The 19,190-nt window shown below is 35.6% G+C and overlaps 1 protein-coding gene across 1 annotated transcript; it reads right to left on the bottom strand.

The window, feature by feature from the left end:
- Positions 1-573: 573 nt before the first annotated feature.
- Positions 574-18,282, bottom strand: LOC135595493 (phosphatidylserine decarboxylase proenzyme 2-like). The gene is made up of 21 exons (XM_065086484.1): positions 17,998-18,282; positions 17,829-17,908; positions 15,780-15,804; positions 14,550-14,609; positions 14,074-14,142; positions 12,577-12,669; positions 12,417-12,467; positions 11,224-11,307; positions 11,034-11,125; positions 10,730-10,885; positions 10,515-10,599; positions 9,248-9,359; positions 7,432-7,532; positions 5,325-5,372; positions 3,658-3,804; positions 2,871-2,966; positions 2,706-2,780; positions 2,406-2,498; positions 1,624-1,710; positions 1,475-1,525; positions 574-932 (listed from the first exon to the last, which is right to left on the bottom strand). Exons 1-21 carry the CDS (start codon positions 18,193-18,195, stop codon positions 783-785), a joined length of 1,953 nt encoding a protein of 650 aa, XP_064942556.1. The 5' UTR covers positions 18,196-18,282; the 3' UTR covers positions 574-782.
- Between the last annotated feature and the right edge of the window lie 908 nt (positions 18,283-19,190).

The following is a 19,190-nucleotide window of genomic DNA, read 5'->3' as shown; positions in this document are numbered from 1 at the left end:
GAAAGGCGTGAGGGAACAGCCCTGTACTCCCAACAGTAAGAGAAGGGCGGCAACACGGAACACGCGGCCACGCTGCATGAGAGGGCGGCCAATGCCACACGTGGCGAGAGGTGGACACGCTGGTGGCGGTGGTCGACACGTTTCGACCATGCAGCGGGTTGTGGCGGCCGCCATGTCGTTGTCAGAAAAATTGCATACAGTTCCTCCATTAATGAATTTATCAGTTACCCTTATTACTTTTAACTATCATAAGATCACCATTAATATCATCACAATCATATCATTCATCACCGCTATCGTCGCACTGCTATTGCCACCGTTGGACGCTTCTGGGCACCAGCACTATGTATCACACCATCACCGGGATCATGATCCTACAACACAATCTCATGGTGTTACCCAAGGTACCGACGTATCAAACGATACATCATGATATATCGATCGATTTCTATAGCACTATAGCATTGTTACAGTGTAATACTATAGTACTGTAGTACTATCCGTCCGATAAAGAACGATTCACATATCGATATATTATCGGATCGATATGTATCATCCGTACCTAACGGTATCAATCGAAATTACATATCATAATATTACCATTGACATTTGTGAAAAGATTACTTTTAGAATCATATTTTTGAAGTTAATGTAATTTTTTGCAATGAAACATATTAACAAACATGTAATTATTTTCATACACTTGTTTTAAAAATCAAGTATGTTAAAGAGAAGCAATGTCAAACACAACATTGTAGTCTTCCGCAGCGTACGCAGCACCATCATGCTTCTAACTTGCATGTTTCCATATTTGGCAGTTCATCTATTCTTCCGGACCTTTTGGAGATGCCTAATCTCATACCTACAGAAACTAGAGTCTCGAGTGATCTTTCACTGTTTGAAAGAAGGTCCTCGTCTATCTGAATGGCGTCCTGCAGAAATCAAACAATAGATGGATGATAATGGATAACGACGAATCAGGAGAGCTATTGATTTAAGAAAATTGATGACCACTAATAAGAAAGTGTTTTACCATCAGATGCGTACAACTAATGAGAAATGCAATGAAATCAAACTAGAAGCGTTCAGTGCAGCAAGTGTATACTTTTCTGTTTTATTCTGCTCCCCTCCTCCCGTTTTCTCTCCCGGCATGATGAGGTAGTGTGTGTGCACTGGTACATGGAGAACCCATACCAGTCTAGACCAGGGGTTGGTATCGGTCTCAGACCAAGACACAAAACCTTGCAATGGATCTTAGTTTGAATAGTGATATTGGCCTCCATGAATTCGACCGTACGTATATAGGATCTTCTGGCTTCTTGTTATATGAATTATCTTAAAAAACCACAAAAGTCTATAGAAACATCGCTTACTATTGGTATGAAAAGAGTTCTATAATTTCCAGCAGAAAGATTATTTTGTATAATAATGGAGGAAATAAGATGATTTCTGAGGCATGAATCAGAAGACAAACCTTTTCGAAGACACATATCACAGTGCTTCCACCAAATGAAAAATACCCAAACTGAGAAATAAGTAAAAAAATATTATGTTTAGAGCATATAATATCTTTTTTCCACGTAGGGTAGAGCAAAGTAATAAATCAAAATAAAAAGAAAGAACCTCATCTCCTTTATGGACATAGTCACCCTCATTCTTTGTAAAGGTAATGCTTCCTACCATTGTAGCTCCAATTGCAACAAATGCCACCTGTAAATAAATGTGAAGAAAATAGGAATGCTAGTATGCTTATTATATCGAAAAAATTATTCTACAGAAGAGCCCAAATGCCCTAGTTATTTGCAGCTCTATTCAACTAGAAATATCCACTTGGTAGTAGATTTAGACAGATGCGCTGTAGGATAATTGAAAGGAAAATAATGACTGCTGGAAAATTCTAACTCCAACAAAGTCAACAGTTCAAGAGATTGTATTTGTTCCAAAATAGGAAAGTGAAATTCCTCGAATAACAGAAGTTTCTTATGAAGGAAATTCCTTTTAGTTTTCTGGGGAAGTATTTATATCTATTGGTTGGACTAAATATATACAGAAATAATTATATTCATGGAAACGTATAGCATTGCTCATACAATAATGAAAAAACTGGATATATCAATAATAGAACAAAAAAACAACTGGCAATACAGGTAAATAGTCATAACTTGTCCATTGTCATAGAAGAATGACCAAAGTGTCTGCTTTATTGTAATGCATGGGATTTCAAGAATAAATTCAGACTAAAACAGCCTCTTATAAACCAATAGACATCTTGAAGATATACTATGAAGTATGAACTATGAGCTAATTCACATTGTTCAGAAGAAAATATAGGCAAAATACTTCAGAACATGGATAACCCTTAACATAGAAAGATTTAAGTTCATTATATTATAGAAAGTACAAACCTTCCCAAATTCTGAGGTTGAGATGATAGATACAACTCGTTTGTTCTCGGTGAAAACATTACAGTACTTACTGTTTACAGCAATTGGGTTCACCTTCATCAGAAAATCACAAATTAGGATCAAACAGTTCTTAATGATAAGCTTAAAAGAGACAAAAGCTAAAGAAATTAGAGGAAGATATTTTGACAGGATAAAAGAAAACATGTATATACTGTTTATTAAAAGCCTAATCTTAAAAGAGATAAAGCTAAAATAGAAGAGGAAGTTATTTTGACTTGAGAAATGAACATATGTACATACTGTATATAAATATCCTGGAATATCAACAAAACTTTCGATTGTACCAGAGACAGGAACATGGAAACGATGGTAATCCTGCAACCACGAAATGACTAAATGGTAACATTTAACATATAATAACAAATTCAAAAATCATTTTACAAGCAGTTATGGTGAGAGCTACACCTGTGGAGCCAGTCGAAAAATTACTAAAGATCCATCAACAAAGGTACTAGAGCATGTATCCTTCCCTAGAAGGCCTTGAATAGAGAACTTTCGGCCCTGTAAGCTTAAATAAATATATGTTAGGTGGCCATTACTTTCTCAAGTTATTAACACTTGCCAGTACCTAAATCTTTGTTTCTATGTCCTCAATACACATGCAATTTCTTTACTTGATTTCTGTACTCAAAAGAAGTTCCAACAGTAAAATAAGGAGCCACACTAAGTGAATTGTACAATATATTGCATACAAATGACTGTAAATAATGGATGGCAATACATTAAGTTTCACTGACATAGATCACCTATATCGTTTTGGATAATATGGATATTGGAGTTTAGCAAATGATCACCTTATTTCAGGTTACAATGCATATGGAGCTAAAGTACTACTTGTCCACCTGTTTAAGAGCTTTTGTTTATTTTTTGATAATCCTAGGAGAAAAGCCAAAGTTGAGAACTCTTCTTGAATCAGGAAGAATAGAATAGTTAGAAAGAAATGCTTTTCTTTCCCAGTTTCTATCTTCTTGAAACAAATTTTGTCATATCAAAATTGCATATTAGAAAATGGTGAAAGTAAGTTACTAAAGATCATCAAGAAAGAAAGATGAATCTATCATGTAATGATTTTGATAAGATATCAAATGACAACAGCTTTATGATAAATGTTCCACGATGTTTTTCATTAAATTGTCAAAAAAATATAATTATATTATAATATGAAAAAAACACCTGGAAGAATAAATTTCACCTTAATCCAAAACCTTAAACTCTCATTAGCAGAATTAAAAGCCATCAGGCGGCAATCAGCTCCACAGATAGCAATGTCATCATGTTCAGGGTAAGCGATTGGTCTTGCACCAGGCTTCAACTCTCGTATAAAGAACTCGTTAAAGGTCTGCAGTAGATATATTTAAAATTAGGACTGCAGTAGATATATTTAAAATTAGGACTGCAGTAGATATATTTAAAATTAGGAGGGCAATATATCTCTTAAGAATAAGATGATTACAGGATATATATCCTCTTTGATACAGTTTATGTAAAATTACTGAACAACAAGTGTTTTGAATCCACCAAAGATATAAAAAAAGCAACATCATATCCTACTTTATCCAAAATTTAGCATTACACAACAGAAGCTTTTACAGCTTCTGCCTCTTCCATCAATTTCAAACAACCTTTCTTATGACTGAAACCATATAAGAGATATAATTTGAGAAAGTAATTTGTCAGTGATAGATTCCAATTGATATATCTGCCCTATTTTACTGATTATAAAGTATTGGTCAAATCAAGTTAGAGATAGAGTACATCAAGGTTGACTTGAAAAACATCGATGTTTATATATGGAAGCAACCATTTGTTCAAGCCCCAAAATCTGGTCTACAAAATTTCTCTTCTTTTTTGTCTTTCCAATGTTTACAGGATGTAATTCACAGTTATCTCTCAATTAGCCAGCGAACAACATTTGTAGATATCGTTTGTAACATTCTTCCACCACTCTATTTTGCCTTGTTCACATGCTTTTTGCTAAGGCAACTAAAAAATGATATGGAATTCACAAGAATTGTCTTAGAGCTCTGATTGTCAATAAGGATCTAGTAAAATGTTGGCAAATGCCAGTTTGAGATTTAGAAAACTATTATTTGGAGGTGTTGGATACACAGACTGCAAACATTCACTTATTCTGCTTGTCTTATTACGAGTGATGACATCATAATGTATTAAATCAGATATTTCATTTACACTAGTTCAAGTTATTCCTTGAGTACAGAACATGAGTTAACAAAAGAAGATCAAATCAACTAATAAAGAAATTTGAGTACATCAAATGTGCATTTTGCAGGTGGCAATTGCAGTACAATTAAAGCAATTTAGATTCCTTCGTAAGGTTAAAGCTGCCAACGGTGTGCATAAAGGAACTTCTTCAAAAGCTGTCACAAGTTGAAATGTAAAGAGGGAAAATCAGAAAAACAAAAGCTTCATGCAAGGTTTCAATAACAAGGAGCAAGGAATCAAATACTGGGAGGATCAGTACTACCCATTGCATTAATGGTCCAAGGAACGACTGGGTTCTGGACCCCATAGGTTGCTACGGGTTGCTATTGAATTATCTATTGATATTGGGTGGTATGAGCTGGTATACCAATACTATATCAGTTCAATCGGTTACCTAAACCAGTACCAAACCAAGATTTGAATCCTCAACTAGCATTATGATCGAGCTACTGTTTCCATCACATCACTTGTGTCGTACTGCCTTTAGTTTACCATTCACCAAGTATTCATGCCGCGAGACACTCATATTACCTCCTACTCTCTTTCAGTTGAAACCCTAGCAAACTATAAAGAAGATATAATAAATATGATGCAAAACATGAAAATTGTTGATGATAACTAAATTTGGGAAAATACCTTGAAATATTCAATTGGATACTTGGCCTCATCCATTTTAAGTTGACCCTGCACCAGCATAATTGGACGTAGAAAAAATAATGGCTTAAACAAAAATTGTAACAAGAATACCATGATGTATATACAGAATAAATAAAACTAAAATTTAAAGAGGAATTGGCATAGTGCAAATGTCAGGCTTGCCGAATGCCAACTAAAGAGCCCAGTGTTTGATAATTTTGTTTATTCTCGTTGTTGGACGTCATCTTCAGTTTCACAACACTAAGAAAACTGGAATTAGAGTAACAATACCATCTCTGGATCTTAGTCAAATATCTTAGACAAATAACAGTACATAAAGCAAACTATAAAAAGTTCATATAAAACTATAATTACCTTCATATAATAATGTGAAATGGTAGCAAATTAGAAAGAAAACAGTGTAAGAAGAGCCCCCTACTAATTGTGTATTAAATTTAGATAAAAATAAACTGCCTTCCTGACGAATTCTGAAATTTTGACAAAGTAATGGATGATAGACCACTAAGAACAGATAGCAACCCTGCACAATCTTGTTGGCTCTACTACAGTCAACTAATGTTCGATTATTTGCTCTGTTATGTTATCCATTTAGCACAGAATCTTCATATTTTGCAGAATACAATGATTCCTGCTCTGCAAATCACAATTATCTGGCCAAGACTATATTCTTTTAGGTTTACTAAATATCCACCTAGAACACACATATTATGTTATCCAAGTTTGAAGTATTAGCTGATTCTGATATATTATCATATCATTTTCATTGATGTAGGCCAAGGCTGACACAATTTTAGTTGATTTCTCAGCCAGCAGAAACTAGCCATGATCAGTTTTAATTGATTGTACTACCCCAAAGTAGGCACATTTCAGCCAATTCCAACCAATTCACTAACTCAGAAAGAAAACAATTAGGAGGCCACATCTGTCTGGATGGCCACCATAGGAAGGGAAAGTGAAGAGAAGGATGTAAAGGAGGAAAAGCAAAATAATATGTGTATGTCTCTGAGGCATTCATCATAAGCATCAGAATAGTTATGAGCCCATTTTAATTAATTCCAAAACCTCAAGAGAAGAAAAAGAAGAAAAGTGAGAGGAGCTCAACAACTATCGAGTTCAAGGCGTACCGCCTGATACATGGTTTTTTTTTCTGAAATCATTTTTTCATACACCTATTAAACAGAGTATGCACCTGAAAAAAAAAAACTTGATATCAAGTCATAGTAAGAACATCTGCATTTGAAAATCACATGTCTCTAGAGTCTTATTTTAGGAAGTATGGATTTAAAAAGATTTAATTTTTTAACGCACGCGGTATTATCAAACACAACATTCCATGTTCCAAAGGCTATAAAAAAATCTTCCTTAAATAAACAATGTTTAGAAATAGATGATTCATTCCTATTAACTTTCCAAAAGTATATATTCAAAATCATACTTAACCATAGTGAGCATTTCCGATAACAATATGAATAGTAAAACAATGAAGTATATGCCCCAAAAGTATATGAGCAGTATCCTATAACAATGAAGCAATTCTATTATTCCTTTAACCAGTAAAAAATAATATTCTTTTTATAGCATGGCTAATGTCACAATATCATGATCTATATTTTGACTCCTATATCAGGTCATTTGAACCCTAACAAGAGAAGATGACAAACATCTTGTAGGCATTCCTTAATAAACATTAAATTCATGGATCCTTCAGCTTCATTCTACATATCTACGAGGCAAAAAGCCTCTTTATTCATAGGAAATGGTTGTTTGTACTTTGTATATTTCCTTACTAGAAGCTTATTAGCTTTGAGTGATTTTTCTTGGTCTACACCTTCAGCATGGAGATAATGTGGTTCCTAGTAGATGGAGAAATTGGAAGTAATTCATTAAAGATCTGAAGGAAATTTGTAATCATCAAAATGGCAGGTTACTAATTATTATTACAGTCACAAGTATTTTCAAAATTTAAGCCCTTAGTATGCATGGTGTATATAGGTGCACATGCTTTCTTTTCTTCATTTACACCTAATTTTGTGATTGAGTATAATACTAGAATTCTAACTAAAGAATAAAAACAAAGGGTCCTTACTTTAAAGAATTCAATGAACTTTGGTATGTCTTTGGCAGATTCATGTGAATTCATCCGCTTCCCCTGCTTCTCTGAGATGTTTTGTAAGAGGTCCTTAACTCCTATACATAAGGAAAATATTGAATAGAAATTTTGTAAGCAAAAGTATGCAGAACTACTATAGAAAACATCACATGTGAGTACGTGACAGAGGTATATAGCAACAGAAAAGTTCACCAAGGAAAAAATAGCTTCAAAGGCACCTCAATTCTTCTTATGAAAAAGAAATAGAAGGAAAAATGTCACAATAAGTTTGTTGAAACTTGAAAGCACAAAGCCCACAACGAAAAGCATGAATATGACTTGATACAATCAATTCATTTGCAACTCATTCTTATTGTCCTTCAGAATTTGATGAGGTTTATTGACATATATCAATTATGATTGATTAACTTGGAACAAAAAATAAATTTATGATTGACTAACTAATGCTTGACCTAGAGAAACCATGAAGACACTTTTTGCAACATATGTGGCAAGGATTTAAGTCACTAAGACAACCTTGACTCTTGTGATGATAAGGTCATGTACATGGATCCTTCCTAGACCATGCACTGGTAGGAGCCTTATGCACTTTTGCCACCCTTGGATTTAATCATTTAACTACATATATTATTGCACTATGTGAGCAAAAAAACCTTAAAATTTATTGGTTAAAATGACATAACATACTGGAAGAGTTTCTTAAACATTATGAACGTTTCATTAATGTACCTTAGATTATTACATTGTTTTAGTTGCATCGATTACTTACAGATTCTTACACTTTAAACTTTTGATCATCACGTGCTGGAACTTCATGTGGAATTCCATTCTTAATTTAGACTACTACTAGGACACAAAAGATACCAGAGCATCAATGTAGATTATATTTTATTATCAATCGACATCACATGTTGATCCAAGTTGAATTCTAGCTGAACCCAAAATGCCTGCCATTTACCCATCACATTAATTCCAAAAACCCTGGTCATTTTTGTCTAGTTTTTAACTGAATCAGTTAATCTCAACTAATCAGCAACTGATCCTAATTGGTGTATGGCCATCTCAAAAGGCCTGATCATTCTATGTCATTTGAGTTCTCCAATCTATTCAGTCAGATCCCAGTTATACAAAATCCATCCAGATCTTGTAAAGCTTGATGCAAGATTCATACTCATAACTCACCCTTGCTCAGTAAATGACTTTGTATAATGACTGTGTTGCTGTATTGTTGAACTTTTAATGATGTATAAACTGGATGATGAGTTTAAATCTGAAACATGAGATTTCTTGGTAATAACATGTGGAGCATGATTTCTTGTTGATATGCATTTATCATACAAGCACATGTCAAAACAGGGCCGGTGGAAGTTAAGCTAATGTCGAGCTAGGTAGCAAAAACTTATTTTTAAGCCTTTGTTACAATGTGGGCTTTTTTCGCAAAATTTAGTACAAAGATTACAGTCAACCATACAAAAAGTTCAAGCACGTACTCTGTTCTTGCACAAAATGCAAATTGTTAGCTTTCTGTATGATGAAAAACTTAACTCAGAATTCATGCATTCAGATATTGTAATGAAAACAAAAGTGTATGTCAACGAAGACAAAATGGAATGCTGGAATGTCATAATAACCCTATAAGATGCAAAGTCAGGATAATAATATCAATTATAAAAAGCCCTTGACTTCACAAGGTAATAATGGTTTCATATTCTCTAACACTGTGGAATGCTAGAATAACTGGAAATTTTGCACATGGAGATCCAAAATTCCATATGGTGTTGGATCGGAATACCTGTATTTATAAGTGTCAAGCCTACTTTTGATTGATATATTGCTCTCATGGACAGAACTATCTTTCCATCTATTATTTCTTCAACCAATCCCTTTGTTCTTCGATCAACAACCTAGCATCCAGTTATATGTTAGATATTTTCCTATTATTCACTACAATTATGCTAGAAAGGTGCTGCAAATAGAATGCATTTCTTTTTTTTTTCCAAGTATCATAGAAACACAGTTCTTGAGAATCAAGAACCACTTAGCCGAGGGAAAAACTAGTAATTGGTATTTGGTAATACGAACATAATGAGATTTAAACACTCCAATGATTCACAAAATCAACAAGATAAACTTTATAGATAACTGAAAAACAATTCACTGATTATAGAAAATAATAACCATATCACTTGAGTAGGGGTATATCTTGAAGAGCAAAGAAAAACCAATGTCATATAAGTATGATCATTTTCTTTTTTCCATTTTTCCTTTTGACAGAGTCAAACAGAGTTTATAAATTGCAAAAAAGAAACACAATTGGTTACAAGGGGAACACAACAAAGTGTTGACACATATCATAAAGAAAACCAGGAATAAAAATTTAATGCATGTCTAAGATCCCTCTATTACCCAAATGTTTCTTCTAATTATTCCATGCATTTATGTCATACCCATTTTTTCTTGAGTTCAGAATATGGTTATTATGTCAATTGGATTTGGGTTACCGATGTTAGAGACGATAAAAGAACATTGGAGAAATGTTTTGGACATTCCTTATACCAAGCCAAGAAATAAGAAATTTCTGGTAGAACTGCAGCTTTTTAGCAAACAAAAGGCATCCAGCTAGACTCGAATAAGAATTATGAAGTGATATACTACTGATGAATATCTTATCATTTGACTGCAGAAAATTTAATACCGTGGAAATGAATTCACAACATATTCCAATTTATATTAAATACTGAAGATCACAGATGTAACAGAACCTCATTGTTGCTGACTATGATTTTAACAAGTTAGAATGATGAACCATCTCCGTATAGAGTAAAATGAAGTCGGTAGTGGATGGCCATGTCAGTTGAATATTGATATATGATATATTGGCACAAAGGAACACTAAACCGATCTCAAAGTCAAAACTATCATAGCTTGTAGGATATTCCACCACTGGAGCTTGTCAAATGATGTCATAAAGAAGATAATAAGCCTTAGATCTTAGTATCTTTTTACTAAGTTGATTGTTGTACTTAGTCTGATGCGTGTAGAAACAAAACAAATTGTACCAAAATATGTGAGGCACTGGATCCAGAACGCAGACCAATGTCATATGATGAAACATGGGCCCACTCACTAAGTTTGAATATCCACCTGAAATATAAAGAGGTAGATCATCTCAATTACACAATTAGAGAGTTCAAATATTTCATTCTAGTTGGATGGAACTTGGAAGAACTGCATTTGGATGAATTATTATTTTAGAAAAAATAAGCAAGCTCACCCATAAGATGCTTCCTTATCTGTTAGAAATCCACCAGTCATAACCTGATTTCCAGTTCCCTCATCAAAGCATAATGTCATATGGATCATATCATTCAACTTGTCAAGCTTTCCAAGACTCTCACCACATACAGGGCAGTTATTGATCAGTGGTTCACTGCAGTACTACACAAAGAGTGTCAAGTCATGTTGAAACCAAGAAAAAAATAGTACTACTTATTCATACTTTGGCAATTTTGACAATTGAATTTGAAACCACCAATGGCTAAAAATAGATGGCATATAGAGCAACAAAGGGTTAATACTTTTCTTGTTGAACAGCTATCAGTGTTGCTAACTCATCCAAGTCAACTACACCATCACCATTCTTGTCTGCTTGCTTGAAAAGATCTTCCGTCTGTTTTGCAAACAAATGTTCTTCATGTACCAATTATTTAGAAGTAAACAAAGAGACAAGCAAGAACCGAACACAAAGAAACTGTAAATTGTTTTGACCTTGATAGCAGCCACTTGATTGCCAAATGCATTGATCAATTCGGCAAATTCAGAATATGATAGTTTGCCATCTCCGTTCAAATCCTGATATCAAATTTCAAGAATTCCAGTCATTTGAAATTTTAAAAAAAAATTAAAAAGAGAAGATGTGAATTTATCCAAATCGAGATCATTGAAGTAGAACTAGAACTTAGTAGAGCCAAAAGATACCATTTTTAAATAATTCTTTTATAGTTTGTCTGAAATCTCTGTAGTGTCTTAAGTTGGAAAACAATTGTGCAGTTACTCATGCACAACCTTTAGGAACACTTGAATTGTGGAGATCTGTTTACACCAACTAAACGAGCAATAAATGGACTTTCAGCTCCTTAAAAATAGAAGCTCGGCACTATGTGCATATGGCACCAGATCAAGTTAGCCAATTTCCTTCGAGTTTATGTTACAATATAGATACTGAGAAACACAATCATATTTGCATACACATAGCAAACACCGAGCACCCACTCTCAGATCTAATATCATGCATTGATCAATAGCCAAGTTTCCTCTTTTCATTAATGCAAATTATTATGGATGTATGTTCAGTGTAACACACGCACACACACACACACACACATGCATATATATTGAAATGTGAGTGGATATTTAAAGGCATTCTAGTCATTTTCTAGATAATTTTCCCAGTGCAGTCAAACCATTTGAAAATTATCGAGGTAGTGAGGTACCATGTTAAAAGTGATGATGTTTGGTTGGAACTAGGCTACAAGTATTTGGAACATCACAACTATAATATTATGAATGTAAGAAGCCGCAAGGCATTAGTAAGTTCTACAGGCACTATCTAACTCGCATATTAGAGTGAAGGTAGAGAAGCTATTTTTGAAATTTGAAATATGTGGAATAATGAACAAAATAATGCTAAATGGGAGACATTTGTGTATGTCTAAGTGAGCATCACAACTGAAAGACCATATGTGATATAAATCCAAGTTGATGACAAGAACTTATATGATTAACCACCTTAATGGTTGTATAAAAGGTCCACCTATCAGAGGACAGTGTCCTAATTCAGAAAATTGGTATTCAGAATGTAGTGAATGATACAAAATATGGATATTATGTTATAGTTTGTTCTTACAACCACCAAAGCAAAAGAAGAGATATCCTAAAACATGGAAAGATGAAAGACATACCACAACAGATAAGATACGACGTGCGAAGAATTTTTCTGTTTCAATTGGATCCTGCCATAAAGCCAGAAATATTACTTTTAGATAATTCAAGCTAAACTATGAGCATTTTATTTGTTCCAAACAAAGGAGAAGGAAAAGACATGATAAGTTGTGTATATACCTCAACATAACACAAAATAGATATACTACCCACTGTTGTACTTGATGAAGATGGGTCTAAGAGGCTAAGTTCTTCAATGTTGTTCTCTGATTCCTGCAAGAATCAGTGAGACTCTTATGTAAAATGATGAGATCACATAGTAAATGAGACTATTAGGGAAAAACTAAACTCCAATTAGTTGTACGGATTCTGGAAGCTGAATTATGGTATAAAATAAAAATTTGACATCTTGTCAGACTGCTATAGTATAGTACCGATATATCGATCCATACCATATGATATAAATGAAAAATAATACTAAATGTACATTGACTTGTATGAACCAGTATTGAGCTATATGGTTTGGTATAAATCCTTGGTCAGACCAGTAAAGACCAATTGGTTCACTCTCAGTATTGAGCTATAAGGTTTATGCATAGGAGATTACAAACTTTTGTGGCTCCCCCTTTTTGTGTGCTCTCGAATAACCAAAAATGACAAGTGATGCTCACTTGGCCAAATCCTTTTTTTGCCTGAAGTACCATCATGATTTGCTGGAAATTGACGAGACAGGACAGACTTGTCCTACAGCTGATCCTTGCAATATTGCTAGATACTGCTGGTTAGGTTGATTACGGAGACTCTCAACAAGTTCTAATGATCCTGACCTATTTCCAATGATGGAATACAGCCGATCCAACTGACCTGCAAACTTCTGCACCATAGCACAGACTTATGGCATACACTTACCAAGCACATATTGTTGAAGAAATTTACAACATATTAAAACAAGTTTTCCGCTGCCATTTCATTTAGCCGTGTAGTTGAGCTGCCCACTCCTGAGACCCAAGGTAAACAAGACCATATAATTGGGCTAAATCAGGCCATTTTGGAACAGACTGGATCGATTTGGTCCAAAAAATTTTGAAATGCCTTGATTCTTTGGTCTTGAAGCCACACAGCAGACCTCTCAACCCCCATTCACGAGTTTGCAACACCATACCACCACTTGCTTTCATCAGAGAAGGAAAAATCTGACCAGGCATGAAGTGGCAGGTAGACAATCGGGTTTGCCTTTTTCTTCCAGCAGGCATGGAATACAATTCACCATTCTAGTGACCAGCCAGCAGCTCTAGTGTTATTGAAACTTAGATCCTACTGAAGTGTACAAGTTTGATCCGCTTTGTATGTAAGAGCAGACAAGAGAATTAGGGGCTATAATAACATTGACAAAGTTCAAAATAAAAGGAGTTGGAAAATCTCTGTGGGAGTGGTGTCTCAGTGCCATTTGATCAGAATATGATTACAAGGTACATACAACTGAAGACGTAAGCTCAACATATGTAATAAACTTGTTTGTTTTCATATTAGTAGTTCATAAGATAATATGAATTAGTAATACACTGCTCTTTCCACAGGATCCAGAATGATCTACAGGTAGGAGAGCTTTCATAAAGAGAAGTACTATATGTTGGGAAGCATTAAATAGTGCAGAAACAGAAGATAAAGTAATCTTACTTGACTTAGCACTTCCAAGAGATTGATTTCACAGTATCCAACGAGATTATTCTTGGATAACCTATTTGTCTGCATAAGGGTAATTATGCAATAAGTGCCTTACTGTAATTGTAAGATAAGCTATTCAATTGAAACCAAATCAGGTATTTGGAAAGATAAGAAATGAATGATAAAGAAACTCAACCCATCAAAATTACCATGTGATGAAGACATATACTATAACCAAACAAAACACAGAGGGCAAGGTGTAAAGAGCTCAAATGCAGAAAGATTAAAGGTGATAGCAGTATAGCTGACTACTGAAAAGTTCAAAGATCTCAAGGCTCAAAATCTCTTATTTGATAAAATTGAACATAGGTGAAAAAGTGATTAGTTAGAAAATGTAATCATGCTTCTTAGAACATTGAACCAACTGATCTCAAGTAATGAGAAGAAATGTAAAAGCAATTTTGTTAACAGTCCATATAACAACATACCTCAATTACTGATATACGAGCAATAGTCGGTCCATCTTTTTCCAACACAAGTTTCTTTTCCTACAAAGAAGTAAGAACAGAAGAGACTGAATTACATTCAAATACTGGTTTATTCCATGACCTACACTTTCATTAAAAAAAAAAAAAAATGAGGAGAAGGAATAAATTACTTTCTCAGATGATAGGAATAAGAGAAGTTTCTTGATCACGACATGTTGTTATATTAAAAACATGCAAACTCTATTCTAGTAATAAATCATTGTCTATTATAATGCCAAAATTCAAATATGATTTGCCTTGGCTCTGAGTTGACGAATAAATCATCCAAAGATCCAAACAGAAAGATCGTATGTTCCAAGTTTCTGAAAGTGGTTTACTGTTCCCTCATCTGTTAAGGGATAAACTATTACCAAACAAGAAGTAGGATTAGAATGTATGGTGCTAGATAATGTATGAAACAGGTACAAGTAGATCAAAGGGCACAAAAGGCAGGGACCTCATCTCATAAGATTCAATTTATAGCTTTTTATATGTTCACTGGAACTGGACACAGGCAAATGAACGAGATGTGGTGGTATTAGAATGAACAGATTTTCTTAATGCTTGGTTAAAGATTATCAGACAGCAGTGCTGCAGAGACAGAGAATGTCAAGAAAAACATTAACATCCTCATAGTGCTCTTGGTTTAAGGTGAGTACTGATAATAACAATCAAAAAGTAATGACACTTGAGTTAGTAACTTAGTATCATAATGTTAATTATGTTATGTATCCATTCTAGTCTAAAATCTTAAAATTAACAGTATTGACAACTAAAAGGAATGATGCATCTACAATCAATTGGTAAAAATGTGATATCTCAGGACTAGTTGGCAACACTTGCTAGTTGCTAAAGGCCCTATTATGCTCTAGACAAAGCCACAAGACTTTTGCATGAAAATAAATTGTTATTCAAATAAGGAACATGATCATGTATTATGGGGAGTGGATGAAAATGATCATAAGTGAATTCCCAGTGTCGGGATTCAAAAATTTTTGTTCATATCAGAAGGTTTATTGTGGTCATTTATTCAAAGAGTACTGCAAAAGACAGCATATCCAAGTCATAGCCATAAAAGTAACAAAGATGAAAAATGGAACTCTGCATATTACATGGATGTATTACTAACGTAAACTATGTTATACATAAGAACAGTCCCAGTAGGAATGGTGATGAGAGCCAAATACTCACTGATCTCCAGATGGGCTTCTCAGTGCTGCAGCATTGTGCATGTGGCCGGAAAAAGAAACCATTATAAGTACTTCCATAAAAAGATTCTAAGAGATACAATAACACAGGCAAGGTAAAATCATTTAATAGAGACAAACAGAATCTGCAAATGGAAGAAGAATGCACTTGAGGTAAATTCAGACACTCTCATGAAAAGAAGAGAAATCCAATATCAGAAAAGCTAGTGACACTAATTACAGAGTTATTATCGTGTAATACACTAATGTATACTGGACATACACAACTCATGAGAAGGATGGGGCATAGGCTCTAGTTTGACTCTAAACAGTAGTGCATCGCTTTTAGATGATCACTGTTGGCTATGTTAATAATGGCATTGCCATCATTTGAGTTCTTTTAAACTGTAAGCAATAATGATGTGGAATTAGGTTATTTCATCCTTTTACAGAATGCAAACAAGAAAGATTGAGAATTTTGATGAGGTCATCATGGTCATTGTTTAAGCATTCTATCGTAAAGATGAATATCTAAGGGTCGCACTTCAAATCAACAAGATACTGTGCCAAAGTTTAGACAATTATCCAATTGGCTGGCTACTGTCCTAGTCTTGATCCTCTAGGATCCAAGGTAAGAAAGAGTCAGCTTCTGTGACCTACAAGACAGAACTTGGAAAATTTTTATGTTTTGCTAAATTACCATTGAATCTAAGAAGATAAAAAATTTGTACAAAAATAACCAGCAGCAAATATTCCCACTTACCTGTCGTAAGCTAAATGGATCTTCTCCTGCCATTGACCTCCATTTAAGGGCAAAGCTAGTAAATAGTTCAAAGTCCATCAAATGTTTTCGTTATTTTTTTCTTATTATCTTCCTACCTTTCACCATTAGTCGAAAGTAACTAAAATCACCTTACAAATGCACTAGTAGTTCTTTTGTTCATAAGTCCAAAGGACCATCAACAACTTTCCATCATATTAATTTAAACTGGAAATATCCCTTTTTCTTTTCTTTGTTCTAGCTTTTATGTTACAACTCGACATCCATCTTAACATTATCATCGTATTAACACTAAATATTTTTATATGTTGTTTCCTAGCTACCCAGCATCCTAACCTATAAAGCATAGTTAGCCTTAAAACCAGTAAGAATGTGCAAATGAACCACAAAAACCAAACCTAAATGATTCATTTGTCTCATTTCTTTTTAAGTCTTTTTTTCTCACCTAATTGGTTTTATTTCTATTTATGAAGTTGAAAACCAGACAACTGTTCATCGTGAGCATATTTGTGAATAATAAAAAGTGAATTGAGAATATTAGTTAGGGAAAGCATTAAGTATTAAGCTTTGGTATATTACCAAAGTTTTATTATTATTAATTAGTGTAGGTAAACTAAAATATTAATTGATTCCAAAAACTAAATCATTAATGAGGTAAGTCATAGAATATTTGCTCTTGCATTAATTGAGTTTAGAAGAAGAGTGTCCTAATGCACAAGGTTTATGCCTATAGTTCACAGTCTCATCAGATTCTGATATGATCCGTGTCGATATCAAACACGGCCGATCCAGTTTTGGCCAATCTCTCAGTCTTATAGTTAGAAACTTGGCACATCTTGGCATAGACAACCCTGTTTAATTATGAAACTAACCTATAAAGAACATGGAAACCACGATACTTAAATGGCAAAGATCAGCTGATACCCATCATCTAAGGCTCTCTGCAAAACACTTGGCACTAAACAACGTGGTTTAAAGCTGAATCTAATACATGAAGAACATGAAATTTGTGATACTTAAAATGGCACAGATCCGTTAAAACCACCATTTATACTGTGTGTAAGAAACTTGCCACGATTAGACAAACAACCCTGTTTAGTTTCCAATCTAACCTATGAAGAACTTGAAATCTATAACACTTTGGATTGCAAAGATCAGCACATAATCAAGCATGCAAATGCAAACTTGTAAATTCTGAAACCCAATTGATTCAGGAAATCAAGAACATCTGCTATACAAAGAAGGAAAAGCGAATTAATCATCAAACTCAACTGATCTGAGGTCTCCGTGCGGTACGTACGCTCTCCCAACGACAAGCAGGCGAACCACCGATCCTTGAACTGCATCTCCGCCTGCGGAGTCGACGGGCCCACTAGCATCATCGTCGTCCCTGGAAACAAACCCAATCACCACACAAAGGAAAGGGCTAGGATTAGCTTACGCTGATGATCTCGATGCGGGCGATCCCTGCGAAATCGTCGGCGGCGAGGTTCTTGACGAGCGGGGGGTCGGAGCCGTGGTCGTGTCGGTTGGTCCGGAAGCGCCGCCGGAACCGGGAGAAGCGGGAGTGATGGTGGCGAGCGTGGCCATCGCCGGAGGAGTCGTCGGACGCGTCGGCTCGCGAGCTTCCGTGACCCATTTTGGCGATCGGGCGATCAACGGGCGGGTAAGTGAGCGGAGCAGGTGCGATGGAAGAGCGCTGCAAATAATAGATTTTGACTTCGAAAGGGTGGGAGGACTTCGTCAAAGAGTCCCGTTGTTGGTTGATAATAACAATAGCGCCACCCTCAACGGGTTCGTCCGCTACGCGAGCCAACAGGGATAGAGACTGTCAAAGAGGCGGGCCGACGTGGGGAACGATCAATGGATCGTCGGGTTCTCGGTTCGTGCATTGTGTCTCCGAGTTCTCGAAACTTCTGATCCCATGTCGCGTTATCCCACGGTCTCCGAGTTCTGGGGCCCGCGATTGAGCTCATCGTGACCACTGGTCGTACCTTACCCGTCTTCCCACCGTAGCGGGCCCCAATGCTATTGAACTCATCGTGACCACCGGTCAATCGAATCGAGGAGGGTATATGCGTCCAGGTCCACGGCGGACCCATCTCCTAACCATGGTGGGCCCCACGGCAATTCGCGGGGTACACGCAGCGGGGTTCATCGTCGACCCACATTCTCACTGTGGTGGGTCCCAGGACCAATGAGCTGGGCCCCTGTTCCAACAATTGTGCAACGTAACGCGGGATCATCAGGTCGGGTAATTGGAATACGCGGAAAGATAGCATGTGGATGGCGTGATCTGATTGGAATACGCGCACTAAGCCGCCGTCATGATTAGATGGGCCCCAACCCACAAAGTTATCTGCCATATGTAACCATCGCTTACTTTATGAACCAAAGCACTAAAAAAGCCATTTCTACTTTCTTGGATTTCCATCAGAGCTAATTTTTGGCTAACTGTGTGTACCTCACACAAATGCCAAGTGCTCATGCTTTCACAGAACCCCACTAGAGATGGCAATGGAAGAAAAGTTGTGCCACTTTCGTAAGACAACATATCGACGTCACGCCAAAGTGCAGAAAGGCTCATGTTTGCAGGTATATGCTTAAAGTCGTGACCTGTTTCCTCACACGTTT

The sequence above is a fragment of the Musa acuminata genome, chromosome BXJ1-10 (genome assembly GCF_036884655.1).
Source record: "Musa acuminata AAA Group cultivar baxijiao chromosome BXJ1-10, Cavendish_Baxijiao_AAA, whole genome shotgun sequence".
NCBI lineage: Eukaryota > Viridiplantae > Streptophyta > Magnoliopsida > Zingiberales > Musaceae > Musa > Musa acuminata.
This window is presented reverse-complemented; position numbering and strand designations above follow the sequence as displayed.